Source organism: Callorhinus ursinus, unplaced genomic scaffold (genome assembly GCF_003265705.2).
Source record: "Callorhinus ursinus isolate GAN/ISIS: 27379988/994484 unplaced genomic scaffold, GSC_fseal_2.0 scaffold24, whole genome shotgun sequence".
NCBI classification, from domain to species: domain Eukaryota; kingdom Metazoa; phylum Chordata; class Mammalia; order Carnivora; family Otariidae; genus Callorhinus; species Callorhinus ursinus.
The window spans coordinates 4,187,826-4,202,535 of NW_027397086.1; the positions used below are offsets into that span (position 1 = coordinate 4,187,826).

At 51.8% G+C, this 14,710-nt stretch overlaps 1 protein-coding gene across 4 annotated transcripts in view; it reads left to right on the top strand.

Annotated features, from left to right (window-relative positions):
• The window catches only part of ENG (endoglin), a 34,025-nt gene that overhangs the window by 17,833 nt on the left and 1,482 nt on the right, over positions 1–14,710 (top strand). For 3 of the 4 annotated variants that reach the window (XM_073905713.1, XM_025888713.2, XM_073905711.1), the window contains exons 3-13: positions 1,268–1,408; positions 4,082–4,244; positions 4,964–5,129; positions 5,415–5,541; positions 5,977–6,151; positions 6,336–6,478; positions 10,744–10,881; positions 11,109–11,147; positions 11,657–11,773; positions 12,071–12,322; positions 13,647–13,701. In XM_073905713.1, the coding sequence (XP_073761814.1) occupies positions 1,268–1,408; positions 4,082–4,244; positions 4,964–5,129; positions 5,415–5,541; positions 5,977–6,151; positions 6,336–6,478; positions 10,744–10,881; positions 11,109–11,147; positions 11,657–11,773; positions 12,071–12,322; positions 13,647–13,701 (1,516 nt within the window). The remainder of the gene's footprint in view (positions 1–1,267; positions 1,409–4,081; positions 4,245–4,963; positions 5,130–5,414; positions 5,542–5,976; positions 6,152–6,335; positions 6,479–10,743; positions 10,882–11,108; positions 11,148–11,656; positions 11,774–12,070; positions 12,323–13,646; positions 13,702–14,710) is intronic. The other variant, XM_073905712.1, reaches the window with a different exon arrangement.

Here is a 14,710-nt window from a genome sequence, read left to right on the forward strand (position 1 = left end):
CCCTCTCTCCCCCTCTCTCCCCCTCTCTCCCCCTCTCTCTTTCTTTCTTTCTTTCTTTTGATTTATTTATTTATTAGGGCTCCTGGGTGGCTTGGTTGGTTAAGCATCCTCTCTCTGTCTCTCAAATAAATAAATAAAATCTTTTAAAAAATTATTTATTTGAGAGAGAGCACAGCGCGAGGGTCAGAGGGAGAGGGAGAGAGAGACTCTCAAGCCAGAGGCCATGCTGAGCACACAGCCCGACACAGGGCTTGATGTCACAGCCCTGGGATCGCGACCTGAGCCCAAACCAAGACTTAGACACTTAACCAACTGCACCACCCAGGCGCCCCTGAGGTTGTTCTTTCAATAGAGCTTTGCCTCGGGGATCACTGTGTCCTTTTCCTTCTTGGGAATGAGGAGGTGTAGAAAAATATTGGGGGGCTATACTGTCAGAGCAGAGGCCGGCCTGCTCCACATCCTGGCTGTAGGCATACTTGCTGTGTGATCCTGGGCAAATGACTTCACCTCTCTGTGCCTCATTTTCTCGTCTGTTAAGTGAGAATAATGGTGCCTGCTTCTTAAGGTTGTTGTGAGGATTAAATGAGTCAATACGTAAAGCACTCAGAGGAGTCCTGGCACATAGTGAGCACTACGCAAGTGTTAGGTTTTATTATTACTGTGGATGCGGTGGTGGTGGTGGTGGTTATGAAGGAGTTCTAAATACACACACCATGATAAATTAACACTTTTCATGCGGTAGGTACTTCTCAGGATGTAATGATTTCAAGTTCACAGTCTTATATCAAAATGATGGTATTATATCAACAAAAACATGGGCATTTTAGTACTTTAAACGAGGAAGGCAAACAGGAATGCAGGAAACTGGGAAGGGGTTGATGCCTCGACACGTTGCTGAGGACCAGAGAAAGGGCACAGGGTACTGTCCAAGTCACGCAGATGCTCACAGGCCTGGCATACAGCAGGTGCACCACAGAACCGGCGAACTTTGATCTACTGGTGGATAAAGTTCAGGCTTCTTGCAATTTTTAAAAATCTCTTTGGATTTGATGAAACCAATTGCCTTCATCCATTCAGCAAATATTTTTTGAGCATCTCCCGCTGGCCAGGCACAGTGCTGGGCCCTGGGAGGCAGGGGCAGCCCAGTGGAGCAGGGAGAGAAGAGGGGAAGCTGCTGAGGAATGAGTCTTTACTACTGATCCGGGTGGCACAGCCTGTGCAGGCCTGACTGGTCTGTGTGTGTGTGTTTCTCCTGTCCCCACCCTAGGAGGTGTCAGAGCTGGAGCTGACTATCCAGAAGTCCAAGCAAAATGACAGTCGGCCCCGAGAGGTGCTTCTGGTCCTCAGTGCGAACAAGAACATGCTCCTGCGGTTACAGGCCCCAGGAATCCCACTCAACCTGGCCTTCGTGAGTGTGTTACCTCCAACTGTGGGCTGAGGTTCTGTCCATGGGAGGCTCCTGCTGTCTGTCTCTGTGGGCCAGGCTCTCCTGCCCCAGCAACCCTGCTTCTCTTTTTCATTCTGACATTATTCACTGTGACATTATTCACCTGCCTGGTGAATCCCATGGGGCCCTGCCTGAGCGAACTCAGGCAGCAGAGTCTGGGATGAAGAGTCCAAACCCAGATGTGGGAGTCAGGTTAATGGGCAACCCTGGCCAAGTCCAGTCCTCTTGCATAGCTGGTCTTCCCATCTGCCCAGTGGCAGAATCAGATCCAGTGACCTCCCATAAAGTAATCTTGTCACTGTCTTTGAAAAAGTTACAAGATATGTTTGAAAATATTTAAGAACAAAGGAAAAGGAAACCTAACAATGTATTAATTGTAGTTATGGCAGGGACATGGGAATAGGAGAGGCATTTATTTATTTGTGCTTTACACTTCGTTGAATTTGCAAGATTCGCTCTAATGAACATAGCCTACGTTGGAGAAAAAATATTTTGCAAAAATTCCAGTTTTAAGTGTCAGGCAGTTCCACCAGAGAGAGGTCAACAGGCTGGGACCCACAGCAAGGGGTGGGGGTCAGGGCTGGAGGAGGTGGGGTGGCCTGTGGGCACTGCCTCCCCCACTGGAAGGCCCTGGGAGGTGGTCCCCAGATGCAAGCAGCTGCTGTTTACAGCCAGAGAAAGCAGAGGGCAGGGGTGGGGGCAGACGGCAAAGCTAACAAGGGGGGAGAGAAACACAAAAAAAATGGAGCTAGGAAGAGCCAGCTTGTTGTGGGAGGGACAGATGGACAGACAGACTCTCAGAGAGACAGAGAGAGGAGGAGGAAAGCTGGAAACCAAAGACAGACCCAGATCCAGGGCTGCCTGGGTGACAGGCCCAGAGACGGAGAGAGGTTGGGGCTGGGGTGAGGAATCCAGGCTCGAAGCAGGCACAGCAGAGACAGAGGAACAGCGCCAGGGAGCCACGGAAGCCAAGCAGGAGGGCAGAACTGGACCAGCCCCATGTGGAACTTCCCTCTGTTCCCAAGGGGATAAATTGAGGCCCCGTGGGGAGCCAGGGCTGCTCCTCCCTCTTAACTCTCCCCCCCCTTCCCCTTCCCCTTCCCGTTCCTGGGCCCTGCAGGCAGGGATCTGAGCCCTGGTGGGGCCCAGGGTGACGCAGGGAATATGAAACACAGGGCAGAAAGGTCGCGGCAGCTGCCAGCTCTGGTCTGGGCCAGGCCTTCCTCCTCCTCAGAGCTAAAGATAGTCGGGCCATGGGGGCGGGGCACTGTCGGAGCTGCAGGGGGTGAGGAGGGGAGGCTACAGCTACCTGAAGGGGGGCGGGGACTCCACCAGAGGGGTCACAGTTGGGTTTGCAGCTTGGGCCTATGTCTGACCGAGCACCAGGTGACTGACAAAACGCCTCGCCTTTAATCCCTGTTACATCCCCATTTTACAGATGATGACCCTGGGAGTCAGACTGGGTAAAGGTCCCTAACCTCCTCCCGCTCTAAAACACTGCCCAGCCCTTCCCTCGTGGGGTCTGAGTTCCTCACCCAGGCGCTCATCACTTTGCCCCCTTATTTGAATCCTTCTCCATTCTAGGGGCGCCTGGGTGGCTCAGTCATTAAGCGTCTGCCTTTGGCTCAGGTCATGATCCCGGGGTCCCGGGATCGAGCCCCATATCGGGCTCCCTGCTCAGCAGGAAGCCTGCTTCTCCCTCTCCCACTCCCCCTGCTTGTGTTCCTTCTCTCGCTTTGTCTCTGTCAAATAAATAAATAAAATCTTTTAAATCCTTCTCCATTCTAGGTGGACCATTCTCTGGTATCTTGTCTACTGCCACTACCAGGCAGTCCCCCTTAGTATCTAGCCTGAAGCCCTTATATTGCTGTTGCTTCAGAGCGATGCCCCTGGCTTTGAAGATGGAAAGCTAAGGAACTCTGAGTCTGGGGCCCCAGTAGAACACCTCTTTCAGGAAGTCTTCCCTGTTCCTTCCACCAGGGTCTCTCCTTGCGGCCGGGGCAGTAGAGGCCGTGAGGTGCTAGAGCCATCCACATTCCCATCCCTGTGCATCCAGAGGCCTGTCTTGTTCCCTTGCTTCTGTTAAATAACACCCTTTGTCTTCTGTTGTTTCAAGTGACTTGAGGCAGGACTAGTTTCTGGATGGCAAGATTCCCCAGGGCAGAGACAATCCCCGTTAGTCTTTCATTCATTCATTCATCTGTTTCTTCTTTCCTTCCTTCCTCCCTCCCCTTGTGCAGGGAGGACCCGCTGTGTGCTAGGTACGTGGGTAAAGCTGACGTGTCAGGAAAGTCAAGTATTTCCCAGTGCCTACTATGTGTCCGCCACCATGCAGGGATAGGCAGGGCAGACGCTGTGTCTCACAGACCCTAGCCACATGATGTCACAAGTGTGGGTGGTATGAGTAGGACTGTGGAGGGGTGGGGAGGTGATGTTTGGACAGCTGGATGAACAAGGATGTGTCTCCATCCGGCACCAGGTGTGGAAGGGCTCTGGGTTGACTTCAGATCTATCAACCTCAGTATTCTCAGCCCTGCCTCCTCTCAGCCAACTGGCTGCCTCCCCAAATTACCTCCCAACCTCCTGAATGGCCCTCGGGCCCTCAGCCCCCTGAGCCTCCCTGTGTCTTCCTAGAACCCCAAACTGATCTTCCAAGGGCACCCAGGAGTCAACACGACACAGCTGCCACCCTTCACCACCCAGAAGCAGTTCCTCGACTGGGCAGAAGCGAAGGGCCCCATTGCATCTATTGCTGAGCTGAACGACCCTCAAAGCATCCTCCTCCGTCTGGACCAAGGTCAGCTTCGCCCGCAGCTTCTCTGAGCTCAGGACTCAGCTCTGAAGAAATGTGAATTCTCCTGGCCCATTCTCAGATGTGGACACTAAGGCTCCAAAATGGGATGTGATTTGCCCCAGGTCACATATAACAAGTCAGTGCTCTATGGGGAGAGTAATTTTTGGCCTAGAAAGCAGCACTTTTATTTATTGCGCCCCTACTATGTGCTCAGTCCTATGCTAGGTATTTGGGGACTCTGTGCAGACAGACCCAGATCCTGCCATTCTGGAGCCAACACTGGTGAGGAGATGACAGTAAATATGTACACAGATGAATAATTCCATAATTGAATAATAATTGAATAACTGCAATTCCATATAATAATTCCAAAGTAATTCCATAATTTCAAAAATTCCATAATTTCCGGTCATGGTAAATGCCATAGGAAAGAGAAAAGTGAGGTGAGGTGCTGGTGGTCGCAGGGTTGCACACCTAACACGTGCCATGGGTTCGTGCCTTTATTAACCCTGTGTCCACAGATGAGGAAACAGGCCAGGGGGCTTGCCCCCAGTCACATGGCAGTAAGTGATGGAGGGGAGATTTGAATTCAGGTCCTCCCAGGCACCCCACTTCTTTGCTGCTCCATCCTGCCCACCCCCCCTTTACTGTGGGTGAAGGTGGGCCTCTGTATTAGTGCCAGGCTTTTCAGGGAGGGAACTGAGGTGCGCTTGTCCCCACAGCCCAGAGGGTACCATCCTCCTGCAATCCGGAACCCCTCACGGACATGGGCCACACTCTCGAATGGAGCCCGCTCACTCGCGCCTCTGTCCGGGGCTGCCGTTTGGAAGGTGTGCCTGGCCACAAGGAAGCGCACATCGTGAGGGTCCTGCCGGGCACCGAAGCCGGGTAAGGGTGCCCGCCCCCGCCCACATCAAGCCCCGCCCACATCAAGCCCGGCCCATCCCTGGCTGGGTAAGAGTGTAGTTGCCGCCACCTTAGCTCTGGGGCCTGCCCCTGCGGGCCAAGCCCCGCCCACTTCCGCGCCCCTCCCGCCGGCCTACAGTGACCAGGTGAAGGCGCTCAGCTGCTGCCCACCTGACAGGCCTAGTCCCCTCCCGACCAGTCTCCATCAGGCCCCGCTCAACCCCACATTCCTGCCCCGGGCTGACGCCAGGGTCTGTCTCCCCGCAGGCCCCGGACAGTGACCGTCAAGGTGGAGCTGCGTTGTGCTTCAGGGGATCCCGACGCTGTGCTTATCCTGCAAGGTCCATCCTACGTGTCCTGGCTCATCGACGCCAACCACAACATGCAGATCTGGGTGAGTCTTGCTCTGCAACCCAGACAGCCGGGCGCAGGCCTTGCCAAGGCTCTCCGGAGAGAAAACCCAAACTCCTGGCATCAGCCCCCTAGCCCTGAGCCCTTACACACCCACCCCCTTCCTCTGTGCACTAGCCATTCTTCAAACCTTCACCCAGATGGTGCCTCCTTCACGAAGCCTTCCATCATCCCCTAGGAAGGCCCCTACCCCAGCCCACAGGGCCAGGGAAGATTCCTGGAGAAGCGAACTGCAAGCTGGTTTGAAGGACAAGCAGGAGTCGGTAGATGACGGAAGGTGGCCCAGGGGGAGGAAGCAAGTAGGAGCAAAGGATAGAGTGGCACCGAGGCCTGGCATAACCCTGGCTGGCCCTGGTGGCGCCCCTGCCAGGCTGCATGCCCCCCTGACTGTGTCTGTGGCTCCCTGCTCTGTCATTAGACCACTGGTGAATACTCCTTCAAGATATTTCCAGAGAAGAACATCCGTGGCTTTGTGCTCCCGGATACACCCCAAGGCCTGCTGGGGGAGGCCCGGAGACTCAACGCCAGCATGGTAGCATCCTTTGTGGAGCTCCCTCTGGCCAGTGTCGTCTCACTGCAGGCCCACAGCTGCGGTGAGCACCCTCTTCCCCTCCTTTGCCCTCTCCTGGGATCAGTGGCCTTGGGACTGCTGTGTGAGCAGGGTCGTTGCGGCAGCCGCAGGCGAGGACAGTGAAAGTCGTTAGTTAGGGAAGCACTCGGTGCCCAGTGCCCAGGGAGCACTCAGTGACTTGCCCGCTGGCCTCTGCTGCCCGGCAGGTGGTGGGCCGCAGACCTCTCCCCCACCCGTCCGGACCACCCCTCCCAAGGAAAGCTGCAACCAGGAGCTGCTCCTGTCCCTGATCCAGCCTAACTGCTCCAAAGATGTCATGACTGTGGTGCTCAAGAAAGATCTCATCTCGGTAAGGGAACCCCTGGGGACATGGGTAACTGGTCCTTCCTTTAGGCCAAGAGTCTTGGGGTCCTGACTCAGGCAGGGAGACAAATCCCATCCCTCTGCAAGCCTCAGTTTTTCCACCTGTGAAATGGGCTTGATAATGGTAACTGCCATGCAGGAAGAATTAAATGAGGTCTGACACGCTGAGCCAGATGTGGTGCACAGTAAGTGCTCAGCAAACAGGTACTGGTCATCATTAATTCATCCTAAATGCAGGCTGAGCCCGCTGGGCACTCAACACAATATCTATACAGTATGATCTCTGCCCGACTGAAGAACAAGGGTATTTACTATAAACACTGGATTTTTTTAATTTTTATTTTTTTAAGGATTTTATTTATGGGGTGCCTGGGTGGCTCAGATGTTAAGCGTCTGCCTTCATCTCAGGTCATGATCCTGAGGTCCTGGGATCGACCCCGCATCGGGCTCCCTGCTCAGCGGGAAGCCTGCTTCTCCCTCTCGCAGTCCCCTTGCTTGTGTTTCCTCTCTTGCTGTCTCTGTCAAATAAATAAATAAAAGGTTTTATTTATTTATTTGACAGTCACCACATAATGGGCACTCTTCTGTGTCTTGCTTGTTACACTCAGTGTTATAGCTTTGAGGTTTAACTGTGGTGTTTTATTTATTCCATTGAGTTACTGAGCTACCGTTCATTTATCCATTCTACTGTTGAGGAGCATTGGGGTTGTTTCCCATTTGAGGCGACTAAGAATAAACGGCTGTGTACCTTCCAGTACAAGTCTTAGGTTGACATAAACACTCATATCAACTAGGTACATGCCCAGAGGTGGAGCTGCTGGGTCGCTGGGCAGGCAGAGGTTTAGCCAAATAATTTCGGGGAGCAGACAGACCAAGCAATCCCCAGTCCACTCGTCATGTAGGAAACGAGAGCAATTTTTTTGAACTTTTTATTTGGAAATGATTTTAAGCTCACAGAAAAGTTGTAAGAATGAGAACAGTACAGACAGCCCACTTGTACACCCTTTGCTCAGATAAAATTATTTCATATCATGGGGAGATATATATCCCTATATATACACATCCATTTGCATGCATATCGCAAGAATGTATAGATAGAAACACGTAATGTAGGATTATATATGTATGTGTGTTATATGTTATAACATTCACACATGCAGGGGTATGTATATATGCTTGTATATAACTTGTTCTGAACGATTTAAGCATCGACTTTATACCTCATGGTTCTTTATACATAAAGACTCCAGTGTGTATTTCCTAAGCATAAGGACATTCTCCTACATAACAATAGTACAGTTAGCAACTTCGGTGGAATTAATGTTGATTTAATAGTTTTATTTAATCCACCACTCATTTTTTTTAAGATTTATTTATTTGAGAGAGAGAGCACAAGCAGGAGGGTTAGAGGGAGAGAGAATCTCAAGCAGACTCTACGCTGAGCATGGAGCCTGACACAGGGCTTGATCTCATGACCCTGAGATCACGACCTCAGTCGAAACCGAGAGTCACTCCCTCAACTGATTGCGCCACCCAGGCGCCCCAACCACTCATATCTTACTGTGTTTTTTTTTTAAAGATTTTATTTATTTGACAGAGAGAGAGACAGCGAGAGAGGGAACACAAGCAGGGGGAGCAGGAGAGGGAGAAGCAGGCTTCCTGCAGAGCAGGGAGCCCGATGCGGGGCTCAATCCCAGGACCCAGGGATCATGACCTGAGCCGAAGGCAGACACTTAACGACTGAGCCACCCCCACCCACATGCCCCAATGCTGGTTTTTTTTTTTTTAATGTGAAAAATTAGAAAAGAAAATCTCAACCTTCCTGCCCAAAGACCGTGGCTACCAATATTTTAGTTTTTCTTTCTGGAATGTGTCCTCTGTGTATTTCTTATATGGTGTCATCATCTCCAATGCACTTGTCTCCTGCTATATTCACCTACTGTATTTTTAGAACTTTGACATAAGTACTTAATGTCGCTTTAATAAGCACAAATTATTTCATTGTATTGGCATGCTATAAAGACTTGTACTGGAAGGTATACAGCTGGCTCCCTTGTTAGACATTTAGGTTGCTTCCAGTTGTGCGACATTATAAATACACAGAGAATATCATCATGCATTCTTTATGTAGGATTGTTTTCTTAGGCTAGATTTCCACATTAGTGAGATTGCTGGGTCAGAATGCATGAATATTCTGTAAGTTTTGATACATGTTGCCACCCCACTTTCCAAAAGAGGATTCCAATTTTCACTGCCAGTTTAGGAGAGCACTTTGATTTCTCTCTCCAGACTATTATTTTTGTTTAAAAAAAAAAAAAATCTTTGCCGGGACGCCTGACTGGCTCAGTGGGTGGAACATGCGACTCTTGATCTTGGGATCATGAGTTCAAGCCCCACGTTGGGCGGCAGAGCGTGCTTAAAAAAATAAAAATTAAAAAAAAATAGAATTTTAAAAATTAAAAAAACCTTTGCCAACGTGAGAGGTGGGACATGGTGTTCCATTCTTGTTTCAGTTTATAATTCTTTGATTAGTAGTGAGTGTGGGCATGACTCCATGTGACTTATAGTAACCTAAGGCTCTTTATCAGCGTAGCTCAGTATTTTTCTTGATGATTTTTATAAGCATTTTACATAAAGAAAAAAATTTGGGACCGTTTGTCCACCATTCTAATTTGAAATAATTTATCCTTATTGTAATTCTAAAGTTGGGCTACAGTGATTTTTGTGTTTAGGGACATTTTAAAACACTGGGCCATCCTAGGTGCCCATCTTCCCCTGTGTGATTTCTCCTGGCCTGAGGCAGGAAATCTCAGCCAGAACCTTGACAAATCACCCATGACCTCAGGGATCTTTAGAATGACACTTAAATCTGTAGTTAAGTGCACATGGACGTTTTTGGGGGCTGTGGGGTACAGGGGCGATATGAAATATCACCTGTCTGCTACCCATCTCTTCTCCCCCTCTACCTCCCTCTGGCCCGGCAGGTGCCAGGAAGTGGAGGAGACAGTGCAGGGGCAGCATTAGTCGGCATGACTGCTGCCCAGTCCAAATTAAAAAACAACAACAACAACAACAACAACAACAACAACAAAACCCTGCCATTTTCTCTGAGTACAGCATCCGTATAGAAGAAAATACAAAAGAAAAGGGTCTGAACAGAATCACCCCAACATGGAACATTCTGCCCTCTCATTGACTTAAGAAATGGGGTCAGTGTGCAGAATTTGGATCCCAGGGTATGTGTCACTGGGGCTTCACCCAGAGTCATTTTTATTTGGTGGGCTGTTATCTCCTAAGGTGTTATCTACCTGAGGAGGAGTGCAGTCAGGGTGGCATTCTGGAGATGTGAGTTAGCTGGATTCAAGTGGGAACTCCAACAGCTCACTCAACTCAAAGATGCCAAGATTCTTTGATCCTAAGAGCATGACTGAAAAATTCTAAGATTGATTCTACTTGGACAGGAGATGACAAACTGTGGCCCTCTGCGTGTTTTTGTAAATAAAGTTTTATTAGCATACAGCCACACCCATTCATTTACGTATGTTCTGTAGCTGCTTTCAGGCTCTGGTGGCAAAGTTGGGTAATTACAACAGAGACCACATAATCCACAAAACCTAACAGATTCACCATCCAGCCCTTTATTGGAAAAATTTGCCAACTCTGGATCTAAGAGTCTAGGGCTCTTTTTTTTTTTTTTTATTTGAGAGAGAGGGAGAGAGTGGGTTGAGGGGCAGAGGGAGAAGTAGACTCCTTGCTAAGTAGGGAGCCCAATGCAGGGCTCCATCCCGGGACTCCAGCATTGTGACCTGAGCCAAAGGCAGTCACACAACCGACTGAGCCTCCCAGGCGCCCCCGAGTCTAGGGTTCTGAGACTGGATTATGCTGGTGGGATCTCCATGCCCCTGGGGCTGTGGGCAATGATTATATGTAGAACTCAAATGAGTGTTTTTAGTATGTCTGCATTTATTCTAATTACACACATTAGGAGAAAAGTAGCAAATCAAGCTCATGATGTCACAGATATTATTGCTTAGGACAAGGCTAAGTACAAAAGTGAGTGTAGTTCAGGAAAAGTATTGTCTTAAATGGTGTAGTCTGGTAAGATCTCACAAAAATGAAGAGGGGAGGAGAGGAATGGCTGTGACTCGGGAGCCCTGAGTTCCGTCAGTCCTTGGTGCTGGGGTGTGAGGGACAGGCTCCAGAAAGCCCCACACTTCCTGACGGTGCCCCTCCACTCCAACCCTGGCCTAGACTCTGAGGTGCACCATCACAAGCCTGACCTTCTCGGACCCCAGCTGCCAGGCTGAGGACAGAGATGACCAGTTTGTCTTGCGCAGCACCTACTCCAACTGTGGCATGAAAGTGACAGAAAATGTGGTCAGGAATGAGGTAAGAAAAAGGGCGGGTGGGAAAGGTATCAGCCAGCTTAGCTGGTGCCTCCTTGACCTTCCAGGCCAGTGGGGCTTTGGGAGAGGGGGCTGTGGTGCTCAGTAGGAAGACAAGCTTACTAGCCATTGGTTGCCTCAGTCCCCCCATCCATAAAATGGGTGTGTTGGGTGGGATACCCTCTGGGGTACTTCCTGGCTCTGACCTGTTCCTTGGCTCTTTTTCTGCAGGTGGTCGTCAACCTCTTGTCAAGCTCATCATCACAGTGGGTGAGATGGATGGTTACCATGCTAACCCACCTGGTTCAGGGTCCTGGTGCCCCTTCCTGGCCTGGGAGGGAAGCAGGCCTCAGGAAACTCAGGCCCCGATCCTGGCAGGCCATGTTATCTGCAGGGTGCCTCAGCCTCCCCTTTTGTACAAGGGAAGCAACACTGTTCCGGGTTCCATTCTCAGCCTCTCAAGCCAGAATGTTCTAGTACATACTGGCTGTGTGGCCTTGTGCAAATCAGTTAAGCTTTCTGGACCCAAAGGCTGTATCTGTAAACAGGGGCCTAAAAACGGATCTCCCCCATGGGGGTGCTTATGAGCAGTCACTGATAGGACACATGGGAAAGCATTCACCCAGGCCTGGCACAGAGCAAGTTCTTGATAAAGATTAGCTTTGTTTTAAAGGAGGGTCAGGCAGCAACTCGGGACCATGGCTCACGCTCCCACCCCAACTCCTTACCTTTCTAGCCGGGTGCCTCCCAGACTGACCCTGCCCCCTTATCTCCCACAGAAGAAGGTGCACTGCATCAACATGGAGAGCCTCTCCTTCCAGCTGGGCCTGTACCTCAGCCCACACTTCCTCCAGGTCTCCCACACCATCGAGCTGGGGCAACAGGGCTTTGTGCAGGTACTGGACTTGACCTCTCAGGCCTGCCCACTTTTGGGATTCTCAGCCTTTCACTGTACCCTCAGTAGAGGGGAGGTGTGCACCGAACTCCCCAAAGGAGGGAGCCGGCAGGGTACATGGCAGAGGGGAAGGACAGCACAGAGACACTGGGTGGAACGTCCCCTCCTTGTCTGCTCTAGGCGGACCCAGGACTCTCCTTCCACCGCCAGGGTGGAGCCTCAGAATGAATCTAGCGTATTTCACGAGGGCAGCATTGAGTAACTGACCATGCCCCATCACTCTTACCTACCCATGTAGGTGAGCATGTCCCCATCAATCCCGGAGCTCATGCTCCAGCTGGACAGCTGCCACCTGGATTTGGGGCCTGACACGGACACCGTGGAACTCATCCAGAGCCAGACCACCAAGGGCAGCTGTGTAAGCCTGCTGTCCCCAGGCCCTGGTGGGGATGTGCGCTTCAGCTTCCTCCTCCGTGGCTACATGGTGCCCACACCCACGACTGGCACCCTCAGCTGCACCATAGCCTTGCGTTCGAGGAGTTTGTCCCCGGTGAGTGGGGCAGCAGCTTCAAGGGTGGCCTCGGGTCTAGGGTTTCCGGGAAGGGATGCGACAGCCCATGATGTGGGACCAGCTGGTAAGGGGCAGAACCAGACTGGTGTGTGGCTTCTGGTTACCATGGCTGCTCCTTCTGCCACCCTCCAGCCTTCTGAGGGCTTTGCTGGGTATTGGACATTAGTAGGATTTGCAGCTGTGTCCATCCACCCTTCTACTCTCCATCCTTCCTTGCTTTCATCAGTCCTCCCGTCCATCCTTCATTCTACTATCCATCCATCCACTCATCCTTCCACCATCCATCCTTCCTTTGCAGTCATCCTTCCATCCATCCTTCCATCCTTCATGCGTTTCTTCCATCCCTCCATCCCTCCTTCCAATCATGCATCCTTCTACCATCCTTCCATCCACCCTTATCTCATCCCCCTTCCATCTATCCATCCTTCCATCTGTTACCCTTCCATTCATCCCCCTCCATCCCCCCCACCTTCTACCACCCCCCCCAGCCATCTACCCCCCCCCCCCAGCCACCTACCCCCCCGCCTTCTACCATCCCCCCCAGCCATCTATCCAGTCCCTCTTTTCCACCCGCTCACCCATTCATTAGTTGATACTTCTCATCATCCCACCCAGTCATTCATCCATAGTCCTTCCACCATCCCAGCCAGCCTCCTACCATCCCAGCCAGTCATCCACTGACCCATCCACCCAGGAATCCATGCACCCGCCCATCTTTCCACGTGGTACGGTCACCAATGTCATTGCATTAAACAGGAGATCTCCGCAAAGAGGGTTAAGATAAAGGACGCAAAATTCTGATTTTTCTCCTTCACCATCCAGTGGGGAATCCCTGTCCTCAGGCACACAGCCTTGGACACACACATCCCCAGGTCCTGGCACACACACGGGTCTCCAGGATTAGAAACTTTTCTGGTTGTATGAAGCTAGGCAAGCCTTTGGGGCCACTCCTGAGTGGGTCTTCCCCCCTCAGCATGGGCCTCTGGGCTAACCTGACTCATCTCTCCGAGGTGTTCACAAGGGTCACAGATGCAGTGTAGAGTGCCCCTACAACCCTCATGGGATTCAGGAGCCTCCCAGGGAACATCCTAGTAGCAGCCAAGCGTTGTCCACCCAACACCCTCCCTCAGCATGGATCTCCCAGGACTTGCCCAAAGGCTCACAGCTAGAAAGTGGTGGGATAGGATCCAAAGCCAAGGCCCCAGGGCGGGTTGTGACAGGCCCTGGTCACAGAGCCAGGGAATAAGCCCAGTCACTGCCTCCTGCAGGCTGTGCTATCCACCACTCTCTTTTCCTCCCCCAGGACACCCACAGGACTGTCTCCACGCGTCTGAACATCGTCAGCCCTGGCCTGCCTGGTGAGTCTCTCTAGGGTTCCAGCGGCTGAGGCCAGATGTGGGACCTGATGGGTGGCCCAGAGGGATGTAGCACAGACACATGCAGGGAGGACCCCAGAGAGAGCATCCCTGGGAGGAGGGGCAGAAGGGCCCCCAACAGCCTAGTGTAGGATCCATGCTGTTATCTTCTAGATAGAAAGCCTTTGCTCTTGACTACCTCATGGACCAAATGATCCCAGGCATTTAGGTTTCCTTAATCCCCATAGTTGTTAGCTACCTTGCTTAGGGTGGGGGTAGAGGTCCTGGAATCAAATGAGGCAGAAGGCACGCTGGAGCAGGGCTGGCCTCACCTTCTTAAGGCCCCCAGTGTGGAAGATGCTCCTTCAGCCCAGCACCCTCCAGCCTCCTTTTGTATTCCCTGTGGGCCCGGGCCCCTAGCAGACAGAAAAGGTCACTGATACTGGGGGGTCGAGGTCAGGGGCACCTGCTTCCTTGCCACCGTACCTGGGTTAGGATAGAGCCCTGACCCCAGCCCATGACCCCAGCCCAAGAGAGCAGGGCCAATTACCCCATTGCATCGATGGGAACTCAGTGTCCAAGGGGAAGCCCACAGTCACCCAGGAGTCAGGAGTGTGGATGGAATGAGGCCTGGGAAAACCCAAGAGCAGGGCTGAAGAGCCCTCAGAAGTACTCCGGCCCAGTCCTACCATAGTAGGAATTCCTACCTACCCACTCCCAGGCCCCACTTACTTTTAGCTCAGATTATACCATCCATGCTCCCTAAAAGTGCATCTCCATCAGCCTTGGAAGGCAGAGGCATGGCCCAAAGGCCTGGCTGGGTGGATGGTCAGAACAGCCATGGCTCAGTGCCAGGCATGGGCGTGATGAACCCATCTGCTAGATAAGAAGACAGAGACCCAGGGAAGTCAGGGTCAGCGGCCGAGCTGGGACTGACGCCCAAACCTGTGCCCCTGGCCAGCACAACACAGTGGGGGCCTAGGGAGGGGGCCACAGCACTGACCGCAGCCAT